The sequence below is a fragment of the Rhodotorula graminis genome (assembly GCF_001329695.1).
Source record: "Rhodotorula graminis WP1 unplaced genomic scaffold RHOBAscaffold_14, whole genome shotgun sequence".
Lineage (NCBI taxonomy): Eukaryota > Fungi > Basidiomycota > Microbotryomycetes > Sporidiobolales > Sporidiobolaceae > Rhodotorula > Rhodotorula graminis.
In genome coordinates, this window is record NW_017264941.1 from 374,910 (window position 1) to 387,412 (window position 12,503).

General features: G+C 66.5%; 5 protein-coding genes across 5 annotated transcripts; 2 read left to right on the forward strand and 3 right to left on the reverse strand.

Moving 5' to 3' along the window:
* Positions 1-437: 437 nt before the first annotated feature.
* Positions 438-3,260, forward strand: RHOBADRAFT_29768 (uncharacterized protein). Its single transcript, XM_018412884.1, has 5 exons — positions 438-623; positions 700-972; positions 1,052-1,730; positions 1,804-1,951; positions 2,027-3,260. Exons 1-5 carry the CDS (start codon positions 453-455, stop codon positions 3,120-3,122), a joined length of 2,367 nt encoding a protein of 788 aa, XP_018268656.1. The 5' UTR covers positions 438-452; the 3' UTR covers positions 3,123-3,260.
* A 170-nt stretch (positions 3,261-3,430) lies between these two features.
* Positions 3,431-4,421, reverse strand: RHOBADRAFT_18041 (uncharacterized protein; the record flags this gene model as incomplete). Its single annotated transcript, XM_018412403.1, has 5 exons — positions 3,431-3,493; positions 3,571-3,909; positions 3,983-4,098; positions 4,204-4,260; positions 4,340-4,421. The coding sequence occupies 5 exons, from the start codon at positions 4,419-4,421 to the stop codon at positions 3,431-3,433; spliced, it is 657 nt and encodes a 218-aa protein (XP_018268657.1).
* A 214-nt stretch (positions 4,422-4,635) lies between these two features.
* Positions 4,636-6,448, reverse strand: RHOBADRAFT_55706 (uncharacterized protein). Its single transcript, XM_018417975.1, has 6 exons — positions 6,370-6,448; positions 6,099-6,298; positions 5,934-6,004; positions 5,758-5,827; positions 5,256-5,678; positions 4,636-5,181 (listed from the first exon to the last, which is right to left on the reverse strand). Exons 2-6 carry the CDS (start codon positions 6,202-6,204, stop codon positions 4,808-4,810), a joined length of 1,044 nt encoding a protein of 347 aa, XP_018268658.1. The 5' UTR covers positions 6,205-6,298; positions 6,370-6,448; the 3' UTR covers positions 4,636-4,807.
* A 994-nt stretch (positions 6,449-7,442) lies between these two features.
* Positions 7,443-10,616, forward strand: RHOBADRAFT_29774 (uncharacterized protein). The gene is made up of 12 exons (XM_018412885.1): positions 7,443-7,670; positions 7,744-7,881; positions 7,980-8,152; positions 8,220-8,316; positions 8,387-8,735; positions 8,810-9,061; positions 9,161-9,354; positions 9,466-9,568; positions 9,637-9,751; positions 9,840-10,008; positions 10,096-10,234; positions 10,314-10,616. Exons 1-12 carry the CDS (start codon positions 7,578-7,580, stop codon positions 10,589-10,591), a joined length of 2,100 nt encoding a protein of 699 aa, XP_018268659.1. The 5' UTR covers positions 7,443-7,577; the 3' UTR covers positions 10,592-10,616.
* A 108-nt stretch (positions 10,617-10,724) lies between these two features.
* Positions 10,725-12,140, reverse strand: RHOBADRAFT_55708 (uncharacterized protein; the record flags this gene model as incomplete). The annotated part of the gene is made up of 7 exons (XM_018417976.1): positions 10,725-10,849; positions 10,923-11,344; positions 11,405-11,471; positions 11,541-11,608; positions 11,672-11,794; positions 11,855-12,062; positions 12,123-12,140. The coding sequence occupies 7 exons, from the start codon at positions 12,138-12,140 to the stop codon at positions 10,781-10,783; spliced, it is 975 nt and encodes a 324-aa protein (XP_018268660.1). The 3' UTR covers positions 10,725-10,780.
* Between the last annotated feature and the right edge of the window lie 363 nt (positions 12,141-12,503).

Consider the following 12,503-nt stretch of genomic DNA (forward strand, 5'->3'; position numbering starts at 1 on the left):
CCCTCGCCCGGTGTACCTCACCGCTCTCACCGCCAGAGTCCCGTGCAACCACCTGCACGATGGCACCGAGCTTCAAGAAGCCCGCACCCGACGTCTCGGCCACCACCAAGCTCGTCCGCGAGTTGCAGCACTTTGGCCAGGACGACCCCGCTCAGCACCAGCCCGACCTCGACAACGAGCAGGAGGACCTCGCCGTCGGTCGCAACGCCGCCAGTTCCTCCAGCAAGGCCCCGCAGCCGCAGCGCAGCTCGGCCGACTCGAGTGCGCCGACCGCCCGTCTCGACCAGCTCTCGCTCCAGGACAAGGGCAAGGGCAAGGCCGTCGCACCACCAGCCGCCAAGGGCAAGGACTCGCGCAAGTCGCTCAAGAACCTCCTGCGCTCGACCGAGCACACGATCGAGCTCGTCGGCGCCGACGGCAAGGTCGAGTCGAGGGTCCTCACGAGCTGGAAGATGGCCGACTACGCCTACAAGCGCGAGCCCTGCCCGTTCCCGACGCGCGCACGAGGGCTCTTCACCGAGCGTGTCCGAGGCGGCGACGGCGACGGCGGCGAGGCAGAGTACCGCATCGTCGCTCGCGGGTACGACAAGTTCTTCAACATCAACGAGGTCTCGTGGACGCACGTGAGCCCGCTCTCTTCCTCTCGTCCTTCCCGGCCCGCTCTCTCGCAGGAAAGCTGACCCAGTACACGCTTCGCAGTGGAACACGATCGCGCAAAACTCGACTGGCCCGTACGAGCTCACGACCAAGTCGAACGGCTGCATCATCCTCATCGCCGCGCTCGACGCCAAGCACCTCGTCGTCACGTCCAAGCACAGCATCGGCAACAATGTCAACGCCAACACCGAGGGCGGCGTGTCGCACTCGCAGCGCGGCGAGTACTGGCTCGACAAGCACGTCGAGCGCGTCGGGCGCACCAAGGAGGACCTCGCCAAGGAGCTGTTCGAGCGCGACTTGACTGCTGTCGCCGAGGTGCGCCCACTTTTCTCCCTCTCTCTTTCTCTCGTCGACGAGCGAGCTTCCGTCCTGACGCTTGCCCCTCTCGAATCAGCTGTGCGACGACGAGTTCGAGGAGCACGTCCTCCCGTACCCCGAGGAGCAGACGGGCCTCCACCTGCACGGCCTCAACGTCAACGAGCCCGTCCTCAACACGCTCCCGTCGGCCGAGGTCGCCGCGTTCGCGCGAGCGTGGGGCATGATCGCGACGCCGTACAGCGTCTTCCCGTCGGTGCCCGCCGTCCAGACGTACTGCGAGCGCGTCGAGGCCGACGGCGGCGTCGAGGGCCCCGACGGCAAGGTGTCCCCCGTCGAGGGCTTTGTCGTGCGCGGGCACCGCAAAGGCGGCGCGCCGGGCGAGGCCTTCTTCTGGAAGGTCAAGTACGACGAGCCGTACCTCATGTACCGCGAGTGGCGCGAATTGACGCGCAAGCTCCTCGCGGCGTACCCGAACCTCGAGACGGTCAACCCGGCCAAGATCCGCAACGGCGACAGCCGCCTGTACCTGTGGTGGGTCGCGCGCGAGATCGAGCGCGACGTCGCCGCGTTCGACTCGTGGAAGCACGGCAAGGGCATCATCAAGACGCGCGAGGCGTTCCTGTCGTGGTCCAAGACGCCCGAGGCCAACGTCGCTCGGCGCGAGCTCGGCGTCAAGGTCGCCGTCAGCGAGGAGGAGCGCCGCAACCGCAAGTTCGACAAGACGCTCATTGTCCCTATCGCCATCCAGGGCTGCGGTGCGTCCCATTCTTTCTCTCTCTTTCTCTACCCAGTCACACGAGTCAGGCCCTGACACTCGTCCTCTCACAGGCAAGACCGCCCTCGGCCTCGAGCTTTCGCACCTGTTCGGGTGGGGCCACGTCCAGAGCGACGACTTTCTCCAGAAGAAGCCGGCGCCGCATTTCCTGCGCGCCGTCAAGGACCAGCTCACCAAGCACGACGTCGTCTTTGCCGACAAGTGCGTCCTCCTCTCCCTGTCTTTCGCCCAGCTCGAGCGCACCCCCTGACTCGCTCGCGCCTCCCCGACTCGCAGGAACAACCACATTGTCAAGCACCGAGACGACCTCGTCCAGCTCGCCGCCTCGCTCGACCCGCAGCACAAGGTCCGACTCGTCGCGCTCGTGTGGCCGACCAACTCGACCTCGCTCCCGCGCGACAAGTTCCACTCGCTGTGCGCCTCGCGCATCGTCGAGCGCGGGCAGAACCACCAGACGCTGCGCGCCGGCGACGAGCACGAGGACGTCATCTGGAAGTTCCTCGGCCAGCACGAGCCGTTCGACGACGCGGCCAACGTCGCCGACAGCAAGTTTGACGAGGTCGTCGAGATGAGGGCCGAGTGGGGGCAGGCCGAGGCGCTCGAGCAAGCGGTCGAGGCGCTCGCCAAGCTCGACGGCGTCCTCCCTGTCGACACGCAGACGCCGCTGTCGAGGGCCAAGGTCGACGAGGCGGTCGCGTTCGCCAAGTCGTGGACGACGACGATCCGCAAGGAAGCGACGCCGGCTTCGGCGCAAAAGCCTCGCGCCAAGGCGAGCGCCGCACGCTACTACGGCATCGCGGCCGACGTCGACCTCGCCCAGATCGTCGAGGCGCACCTGCCCGCCGCCGCCAAGTCGGAGCGCGACGGCCTGTGGCCCGCCCTCGTCAAGGCGCTGCGCGTCGAGCGCAAGCCGCACGTCACGCTCGTGCACCGCACCGAGCTCGAGCACGTCGACGACGCCGTGCGCGCCGAGAAGACGACCTTGTGGACCCGGTACGAGGCGCTCGTCGAGGCGGCCGTCAAGAACCCGGACGCCGTCGCGCGCCTCGACGTCGAGCTCACGCTCGGCCCGAGGCTCGTGTGGGACACGCGCGCCATGGCAATCGAGGTGTCGGGCCTCGTCAGCACGGCGCCATCGTCGTCGGCGTCCGCCGCCGCGAACGAGCCCGCTCGGCCCGAGGTCGAGCTGCCCGACCACAAGTCGGCCCACATCACGGTCGGGACGCGCTCGTCCGACATCCGGCCCGTCGAGGGCAAGTTCCTCATGCAGGCGGCGTCACAGGGCGCGACGACGACCAAGGACGGCGGCGAGATCCACGAGGTCCGCATCGGCGAGGTCAAGGTCCCGGGTCGGCTCGCCGGGCTCTCGTGAGCATGGGTGCGCCTCGTGCACCTCGTGCACCTCTCTCTCTCTCCCTTTCTTTGGCTCGCGAGTGAGCGCCAGACCGACCTCTTGTTGTAGATCCTCTCGTTCTCTCCTCGCACTGCAAAGCAGCTCTCTCTTCCTCTCTCTCTCTCGCGTGCACGTTGAGCCTCGTACGAGAGGGATATCGCAAGGTTGCGGCATAGCTACAGGGCAGAAAGGAGGTCAAGGCGGCTATGGGGTACGGAGGAGGAGAGGCTGCTGGCGAAAGAAGGGCGGAACGACGAGAGTGGGTACAACGGGAGCGGCCCGAGGCGCTACGAGCGACAGTGGTTGAGCCCTGCGCCGCACGCCGAGGCGACGAGAAGGTACAGGAGGAGCTGCAGGCGCGAGAGAGGCGGGTCAGTAGACGTTCTGCTGCAGAGGGTCGAGAGCGAGAGAGAGAGAGAGGACGCACGACGCCCGAGAAGCCGACGGCAAAGAGTGTCTTGGCGTTGCGGTACCACATCTTGCGGCGCAGGACGGTGGCCCTCTTCCGGAACGCCCTCGCCTGCGAGCTCAAGTCGTCGGTGCGGTCGACGAGGATCTCGATGCGCTCGCCGCGCGACAGGACGGCGTCGATGCTCTGCACCATGACGTCCTTGGTCGCGGCGAGCTCGGCCTGGGCCTGCTTGATGGCGTCCTGCGGCGGGTTCTCCTCGTACTGGACCATGAGCGACGAGATGTGCGGCTCGAACGCGTTCATGCCGTAGGCGGGCGCGCCGGCGATCTCGCCCATCGGGTAGGCGGCGACGAACTGCGAGGGGGGCACAGGTGAGCTCATCGAGACCTCGAGCCGAACGAGGGCCAGGGAGGACGAGGGGGCGCACCTTGCGATGCAGCTCGGCGAGGAACGAGAAGGGGACCCGCCGGCCGGCCGTGTCCTCGGCGACGACGAGTGCAGTGACGCCGTCTCGCTTGACGTAGTGGATGAGGATCTGGTCGGCTGCGTGCGGTGTCGCCGGACGAGGGCGAGGGGAGGGTGCGAGGGGGAGAGGGTCAGCGGAGGAGGCGGGTTGAGGAGAGAGAGAGAGGTGGGAGCGGTGCGCACCGGCATAGGTGAGCTTCGAGTCGTTTGGCGGGATCTTGCTGAGGATGGTCTGGCACGCTGCACGGGGCGGGAGGGCGTGTGAGCGGTCCGGTGACGAGGCGAGCTGATGAGGACGAGGGTGGGGGAGCGGGCTCACCAGAGAAGTACTGCTCGCCGGCGGTAGAGTGGGCGGCGAGGATCGTGTCGTCTCGAGCGACCAACGCAGTCAGGAGGCTCATGGTGCGAGGTGGAGCGAGTTGGCGAGAGCGAGCCTGGTCGCTTCGCTCGTCGCCGCTCTCTGAGCCTCATCGGCTCCCTCTCGCCTCTTTCGAGCTGTTTTCAAGCTGTAACAGGCTCATTCTTTCCACGATAGAGAGACCCTCGGCGGACGTTTCGAGCGAGAGGGAGGAAAACACCGCTCGCGCTCTCGAAAGCTCTCCGCCGAGTCGAGGTGCAGCAAGCGCTAAACGAGGTGCGGTGCAGCGAGACGAGGCTCTACTATGGACAAGGTACGGTGTAGGGGTAGTGCTACAGGGTGGGGATATGAGGGAGAGAGGGGAGAGGGAGAGCGAGGGAGGAGGTCGAGTGGGTGCGAGCGGCGCGCTCGTCTCCCTTGCACGCCGGCTCAGTACGCCTCGCGCGTGACGGGCCCGTGGCCGGTCATGCCCTGGACGTGCGCCATCTCGGGCTGCGCGACAGAGCTCGCGGCCGACTGCTGCGGCGCGTACGCGCCGTACGAGCCCGCCGTCGACTCGCTCGGGCGCGCCGTGCCCATCTCGACGGCGTCGAGCGTCGCGTTGTTGTGGTCGAGCTGGCCGATGCCGCCTGGTGCGCCCGGGAGCGACGCACGCTTGTGGAAGTGGAGCGTGTTGGCCTTGTCCTCGGCAATGAGGCGCTCGTCGAACTTGTGCCCGACCGTCTTTGTCGCCGGCCACAGGTCGAAGATGAGCGAGACGAGGTACACGCCGTACAGGACCGCGATCAGCCACTCCAGGCACGCTATGTCCGCAAGTAATAGAGAGGTCAGGCGCCCAGGAAGTCGTGGGAGAAGGGAGGAAGGAGAAGGGGCGCACCTGCGGCGGACTTGACGCGGTTGCACTTGGCCGAGAGCGGCACGCCATCCTCAGAACCGGCGCATACGCCGTACGCACTCGCGAAGGCCACAGCTGCGGCGATAGCAAAGGCGACGATCACCCACTTGATGATCGTCCCGCGACGAAGGTGCTTGCGGTCGACGTGGTCCTGGTGGAGCCAGTGGAGCTCGAGGGTCTGGGCGAGCGCCGAGGCGGCGATGCAGACGACGAAGATGGCGGTGCAGGTCCAGTGCCCGGTCGAGTGCGTGACGGCGTTGAAGCAAGTGAGGAGGATGAGGGCGATGCCGCCGCCGATGCCGAACACGAGCGCGACGATGTCGGCGTTGCGGTCGCGCTTGCGGAGCGCACCCGGGATGCGACGAAGGTGGCGGAGCCAACGCTCGGAGAGGAGCGAGAGGATGTCTGCGAGCGAGCGAGTCGTCAGCAGGCTGCGCGAGTTGGGAAGGTCGTCGCCGACGACGAGAGGATTTGGGGGACGCACAGAAGACGGCCGTCATCGAGCCGAGGAAGATGAAGAGCCACTGGTGGGCTGCGCCGATGTTCGAGACGTACTGCGAGGCGGGAGAGAAGAGGGAGGGTCAGTGGCGGTCCTCGCGAACGACGGGCTCGAGCGCGTCTCGCGCATCTTCTCCCGAGTGTGCAGGAACCTGGACGTACCACGATAGTCGCCTGCTCGACCTGATACTGCCTCGCGTTGTCGTCGACGGCCCACCACAGGAGCAGTCCGACTGTGCGCGACGAGGGAAAGGAGGTCAGCCGCCGCCGACACTCGCGAGCGTAGCTCGCTCGGCTCGACTCGGATACAAGGGGAGGGGGGCGCACGAATGAGGGAGAACCAGCTTGCGGCGGCGATGGTCGGGAGGACCCAGTACAGCGAGTTGTACCGGATGCGGCGGCCTTGCGGCACGTTGACGACGGGGCCCGTCATGAGCTGTGGCGGCGACTTGAGAGGGTGGCAAGGCGATATCGAGTGTGCGCGAGGGGTACTGCGGCGCGACGAGGCGAGGCGACGAGGTGCAGGTCTGCATCGGGATCGAGCAAGGTCAGCTCGGGCGAGTGGAGCTCGAGGAGGAGGAGGACGTCGCGGACGCACACTTGGACGAGGCGCAGCTGGCGGGACGAGTGCACACAATCGCTCGAAAGCGACAGAAGCAGACAAGAGCGCGAGTTGGCCGAGCGAGGTGTTCGAAAAGAGAGCGAGAGTGGAGGAAGGGCAGACGATCTGCTCGACCGCGTCATTCAGTCGCACTCTGGTTCGGCGACCGACGCGCCGTGCGTCCGGCCTCGCTTCGGGTCCACCGGGCTGCGGCGCATCCGAGCTAGTCTGTTGCGCACTCTCGTCCCTCGACGAGGCGATCGAGCTTGAGCAAGGCCGAGCGCTCGCAGAACCGGCGCAGTCGAACTTCACGGTCAGCTGGCGAGGCGACGGCTGTCGACCTTTGAGCTCCGTCGCCCGCAAGAAGGAGGCCTCGTCGTTCGCCAGAAGGAGGGCGAACCGGAGTCCCGAGCGGTCAAAGCGTTGGGCGGACGGGCCGCGGCGCGGTGTTGGGCTTTCGACTGAGCCTCCCCTCATCCTCTTGACATTACTGCTCGCTTTGTAGTCTCAATCCAAAGCGAGTTGGACGACCTCGTCTCGCGGGGCAGCAGCCACTCTTGGTCCGCTGTACTACGCGCCACATTGTACCATCCTCGGGTTTCCACCTCCCTGAGGACGGCCTATCGATGCGCGCCAGACCGACACACCCACCCTGCTCTCTCTCGCCTGCCCGGACCTCTTCAAGCCGCCCTTTCAGGACGACAGAGGAGACCTCGAGGGAGCTGCAGGCTTCGGCTAGCGCTCTCCGAGCCCGAGGGGGTGACCGAGCAGGGCCGGCACATCTCCCCAAGAGCGGTAGCATCGATGCAGGGCGCAGGCAGGCCGCAGGAGGGAGCGAGGGCGGCACGGAGGACGAGGAAAAGGTTCGGGAGGAGGACGAGGAGGAGTGGAGGTGGAGCTCGCTCAGGCCTGGCTCGTTCTGTTCGGGGTCAGCCCTGCTGCATTGCACCACACATCTCCATCGTCTGCCTGAGCCGTCGTCCCTGCGAGAGAGCTGCCGAGAGCTGCCACGGAGGAGTCTGTCGTCGGCTGCCGACCGCCTCGCTCGCCCATAGTCTCGCCCACGGCACGAGCGCACCAGCTGCGCAATCCAGCAGCACAGCACGAGCTCGCAGCACGCCCTGCAGCTCGCACGAGCGCGCGCAACGCTGGCCATCGCGTCCTGTCGCGTCCGTCGTTCTCGGCGAGGTTGACGTCGTCTCGACATGGCGGCATCAGCAGCAGACGCAGCGGCGGCAGCACCGAGGGCCATTGCCAAGCTCCCGGAGCACGTCGTCAACCGCATCGCTGCAGGCGAGGTGCGCCCCATCTTCCTCCTCTCCCCACCTCCCGAACTCGCTCAGCCCGCTCACTCGCCCGCTCCTGCCGCAGATCATCCAGCGTCCGTCCAACGCGCTCAAGGAGCTCATCGAGAACGCGCTCGATGCCGGCGCGACGAGCATCCGCATCACGGTCAAGGACGGCGGCCTCAAGCTCCTCCAGATCCAGGACAACGGCAGCGGCATCCGGGTGCGTTCCTCGACTCCTCCTCCTTCCCTTCCTTCCGTCGAGGTAGCCCGGCGTGGGATGGCGGACGGCGCTGACTCGTCTCGCACGTCGGCCTGCAGAAAGACGACCTGCCCATCCTGTGCGAGCGCTTCACCACGTCCAAGATCAAGGCGTTCGAGGACCTGTCGTCGCTCGGCACGTACGGCTTTCGTGGCGAAGCGCTCGCGAGCATCAGCCACGTCGCCCACCTCATCGTGACGACCAAGACTCGCGACGAGACCTGCGCCTGGAAGTGCGTCGCCGACAGCCCTCTCATTCGCGCGCCTCGCGCTCTCGAGAGCTGACTCTCTCGCACACAGGGCCGCATACGCAGACGGTGACATGGTCCCGGTCAAGTCGGGCAGCAAGGACTCGGCGCCTGTGCCGTGTGCGGGCAACGACGGGACGGTTCTCGCTGTGCGTGGTCCTTCCTCACCCTCATTCCGCTCGCCCGTCAACGCCTCACTCACGCTCTCCTCCTCTACAGGTCGAGGACCTGTTCTACAACACGCCGCAGCGCCTGAAAGCTCTTCGCTCGGCCGCCGACGAGTACGCCCGCATCCTCCAGGTCGTCATCGCCTACTCGATCCATAACGCCGGCGTCGCCATGTCGTGCAAGAAGGCGTCCGCCGGCTCGTCCAACGCAACGGCCGACGTCAACACGACCGTCGGCGCGAGCACGCTCGACAACATCGGCGCGACGTACGGCGAGCCGGTCAAGAGCCAGCTCTTCGAGGTGGCGGCCGACAGCGCCGAGCCGAGGGTCAAGCTTCGAGCGTGGTGCAGCGGGACCAACTACCAGGGCAAGAAGGGCCGGTACCTGTTCTTCATCAATAGTGAGCCCCGTCCCTCTCCCCCTCGTCTCTCTCGCTCTCCCCAGGAGACTGACTCAGAGCCCTCTCTTCCACAGACCGCTACGTCGACTGTTCGCCCCTCAAGCGTGCTCTCGAGGCCTTCTACTCGAACTTTCTCGCCAAGGGCACGCACCCGTTCGTCTACCTCAGCCTCGAGCTCGACCCGAACAAGGTCGACCCGAACGTGCACCCGACCAAGAAGGAGGTCGGCTTCGAGGACGAGACCGAGATCGTCGAGCTCGTGTGCGAGCGTCTCGCCGACGTGCTGGCGAGCCAGGGCGACAGCAGGAGCTTCAAGGTGCAGGTCCGTCGACCATCTCGCTCCCTGCCTGCCGTCATCGCGAACGTGACTGACCCGCCCCGCCTTTGCGCACAGACCCTCCTTCCTTCCGGCGGCACGCCCAAAGCTCCTCGTCCATCCTCCACGACTACGCCTACCACGTCGACAGCTCGCAAGCCGGCCGGCTCGTCGTCGAGCAAGCCGTCCAAGGTCGCGCCCAACAAGCTCGTCCGCACCGACGCCCAGTCGCAGACGCTCGACGGCCTGTTTCCGACCATCCCGTCGGCATCCAAGCTCCGCAAGGCGACCACGACGAGCGGTGTCCTCGACGACGGCGCCGACGCCGACGACCGAGACGCCGACGACCGCGCGAGCAAGAAGCGCAAGTCGGACCACGACCCGGCGTTCGCGGCGCAGCTCGCGGCCGACCAGGCGACGGCGCACCGCAGCGCGAGGGTGCGCATTGCGCAGAGCGAGTGCGCCCTGACGAGCGTCAAGCAGCTGAGGAAGGAGGTGCTCGAGGCGCGGCATCAAGGTGCGTCCGTCTCTCTCGTCGAGCGACGAGCGCCTGCTCAACGGGATCCTGACTCCCTCCTCCTGCAGGTCTCGAGGACGTCGTCAAGAACCACATCTTCGTCGGCGTCGCCGACTATGCGACGTCGCAGTCGGCGATCCAGCACGGCACCAAGCTCTACCTCGCCAACCACGCCGTCTTCGCGTGCGTCCACCTCTCCCTTTTCACACCTCGCCCACCTCACCCACCCTCGACACGTCCCTGACGCCGTCGCTGGCCCGCACGCTCGCAGCGAGGAGCTCTTCTACCAGCTCGGCCTGCGCCAGTTCGGCCGCTTCTCGCGTGTCCGCCTCAAGCCGGCGCACAACGTGCGCAAGTTGCTGCACCTCGCGGTCGACAAGGCGAGCGCGAACGGCGCGAGGGAGGGCAAGACGTCGTGGAGCTCGGACAAGATCGTCGAGGTGCGTCCGGCTCGTTCCTCCTCGACTCTTGTTGCGCCGTCCTCGACGGGCGCTCGTCCCTGACCGGCGATCTGGTTCGACCCGCAGCACGTATACACGTCGCTCTTCGACGCTCGCGCCATGCTCGACGAGTACTTTGCGTTCGGCATCTCGGACGACGGCGCGCTCGAGTCGCTGCCGCTCGTCCTGCCCGGCTACCAGCCAGACATCCTCAAGCTCCCTCTCTGTGCGTCGCTCATGCTCCCTCATGTCTCTCTTTCTCTCTCCATCGACTCATTCACTGATTCCCTCGTCAAATTGCGCAGTCCTCCTGCGCCTCGGCGCTCACGTCGACTGGCAAGCCGAGAAGCCGTGCTTCGACGGCTTCCTGCGCGAGCTCGCCTTCTTCCACTCGCCGGCGCCTTCGCCCGACCTGCCGACGCCGAACCCCGAGTCGCAGGCCCAGGCCAAGCACGCCGTCGAGCACATCCTGTGGCCGACCATGCGGCAGTACCTCGTCCCCAGCGACAAGCTCATCGAGGACAAGGCCGTCGTGCTCGTGACAAAACTCGAGCACCTGTACAGGACGTTCGAGCGGTGCTGAGCGGGTGGAGCAGAGAGACGAGGGAGTGGCAGGGTGTGTCGCCGTCGGCGTGTTGTTGTACACCTTCTCGTGCTTGCCAATTTCTTTCCGTGTTCGCCCTTTCCTCTGCAGCTAGCCACAGCGAGACGTGAGCGACGAGTAGAGAGACATGTGCTGCGAATTGCAAGTGCGACGGCAGAGTCGGAAAGGCTACGAGGGTGCCGCCGCCGTCGCGAGGCCTGAGCGCTCTCGCAGCTTGAACGTGCGCTCGATTGCCGCCTGCAGGTCAATGGTCATCAGGTTCGGGATGCCGAGAACGATGCGCAAGGACCAGAGGGAGGAGAGGACGCACAGCGCTCGTGTCCCACCGGTACCGACTTAGAGCCCTCTCCTGCTCGACCTCCCGCTCGTCCTCGCTCTCGTCCTCCTCACTCTCCTCGCTCGCCCGCCCACCTTTGCGCGCCTTCTTCTCCGCCAGTCTCCTCCTCCGCACCGCCCTCCTGGCCTCGCCCTCGCTCGCCGGCGCCTCGGCCCTCACCTTCCCCCCGACGTACAGCCTCACGAGCGGCACGTCCCTGCTCGTCGGGCCCGTCGCGAGCCCGAGGTCGTAGCACGCGCCCTGGTTCTCGTCGGCCGACGCGTCGAGGACCGAGAAGGAGAGCGATGGCGAGGCGTACTGCGCCGAGAGGCGCGAGAGCGTCATCTGCAGGTCGCGTGAGGTGGACGAGTGCGGGACGTGGAAGTGGACGAGGTGGGCGAGAGTCGGGCTCGGGGCTGTCGTGGATGCGAAGGATGAGGAAGGGGAGGAGGAGGGGAGCTCGACGATGCGCGGACTGGCGCCAGTCGAGTCCGAGGAGAAGGTCGAGGTCGGCGGGAGAAGGAGGATCTGGGTTTCGAATTCCTGCGAACGAGACCGTGAAAGCGAGCGGCTTTCTCGGCAAGCTCGCACCGATAAGAGAGAGGGACGGACCTCGCCGTTCAGAGCGCGCATCTTTGACGGCCCGAGGTAGTCGGGCTGAGGGAGGAAGAACGAGACGGCTGCGGGCGTGAAAGCAGAGGTCAATGTCGCTCCCGATGAGTCGAAAGAGATAGTCGACGCACCGAGCCACGCAGAGAGGTAGGCAAGAGTCCACCAACCCGAGATGCCGAGCGGCTTGCGGCAGAAGAACAGGCCGCACAGGTTGAACAGGCGCAGCTGCGACGTCGTGCTCGCGTGCAGGGTTTCTGTGCGTGTCAGGCGTCAGGTTCGGACTCGTATGCGCATGATAAAGAGGGGAGACGGACCGAGATTCTCGGATCGCTTGCGCAGAGCCGCCGAGAGCGACAAGAGGACGGGCGTGGCGAGGAGCGCGGTCGTGAGGGCGGTCGAGGCTCGAGACGACGAGACGAGGACGGCGGGTAGGGGCAGGCACAGGGCCGAGTTGGCGTAGTAGTGCGGATGGTTGAGCCGTTGTGCGAGGTGGGTTGTCGGAGGAAGCCGTTCGGGCGTGGTCTGCGAGGTCAAAGAAGTCAGTTCGGCGACTGACGAGGGTGATAGGCAGGGGAAGCTCACAGAGGTAACTGGTTGCATCGTCTGCGTAGGGAAGAAAGGCGCAACGAGGGTGGTCAGCGCGCTCAAGGAGGGAACGAGGAGGGTGCGAGGCGAGCAAGGCCGTGTCCCGCCGCCCTCTCCAGCTGCTGGCCCGTCCGCCCGCCCGAGCACTCGATAGTGCTTCTGACACAACTTGAGGGCGCCGTACCTTGACCAACGAGTGGACGTGGTCGAAGGAGGGGTCGTCGAGGTTTGGCGACTGATGAAGAGGAGGGACGACGACGAGGCCTCTCGCGGCGCTGCTGGGACCAGGAGAGCACCCTGGCGCACCACTGGGTGCTGTACAGCGACGTCTGCGGACCCCTTGCCGTGGCGGCGAGCAGCTTTCGACAGAGGCGAGAC

Coding starts and splice junctions, on each gene's coding strand:
- RHOBADRAFT_55706 (XM_018417975.1), bottom strand. CDS start 6,204: ATGACGGGCCCCGTCGTCAACGTGCCGCAAGGCCGCCGCATCCGGTAC. Junction 6,005..6,098: donor AAGCTGGTTCTCCCTCATTC/GTGCGCCCCCCT, acceptor CGTCGCGCACAG/TCGGACTGCTCCTGTGGTGG. Junction 5,182..5,255: donor CCGCGTCAAGTCCGCCGCAG/GTGCGCCCCTTC, acceptor TTGCGGACATAG/CGTGCCTGGAGTGGCTGATC.
- RHOBADRAFT_29768 (XM_018412884.1), top strand. CDS start 453: ATGGCCGACTACGCCTACAAGCGCGAGCCCTGCCCGTTCCCGACGCGC. Junction 973..1,051: donor ACTTGACTGCTGTCGCCGAG/GTGCGCCCACTT, acceptor CTCTCGAATCAG/CTGTGCGACGACGAGTTCGA. Junction 1,952..2,026: donor GACGTCGTCTTTGCCGACAA/GTGCGTCCTCCT, acceptor CCCGACTCGCAG/GAACAACCACATTGTCAAGC.
- RHOBADRAFT_29774 (XM_018412885.1), top strand. CDS start 7,578: ATGGCGGCATCAGCAGCAGACGCAGCGGCGGCAGCACCGAGGGCCATT. Junction 8,153..8,219: donor GACGAGACCTGCGCCTGGAA/GTGCGTCGCCGA, acceptor TCTCGCACACAG/GGCCGCATACGCAGACGGTG. Junction 8,736..8,809: donor GTACCTGTTCTTCATCAATA/GTGAGCCCCGTC, acceptor TCTCTTCCACAG/ACCGCTACGTCGACTGTTCG.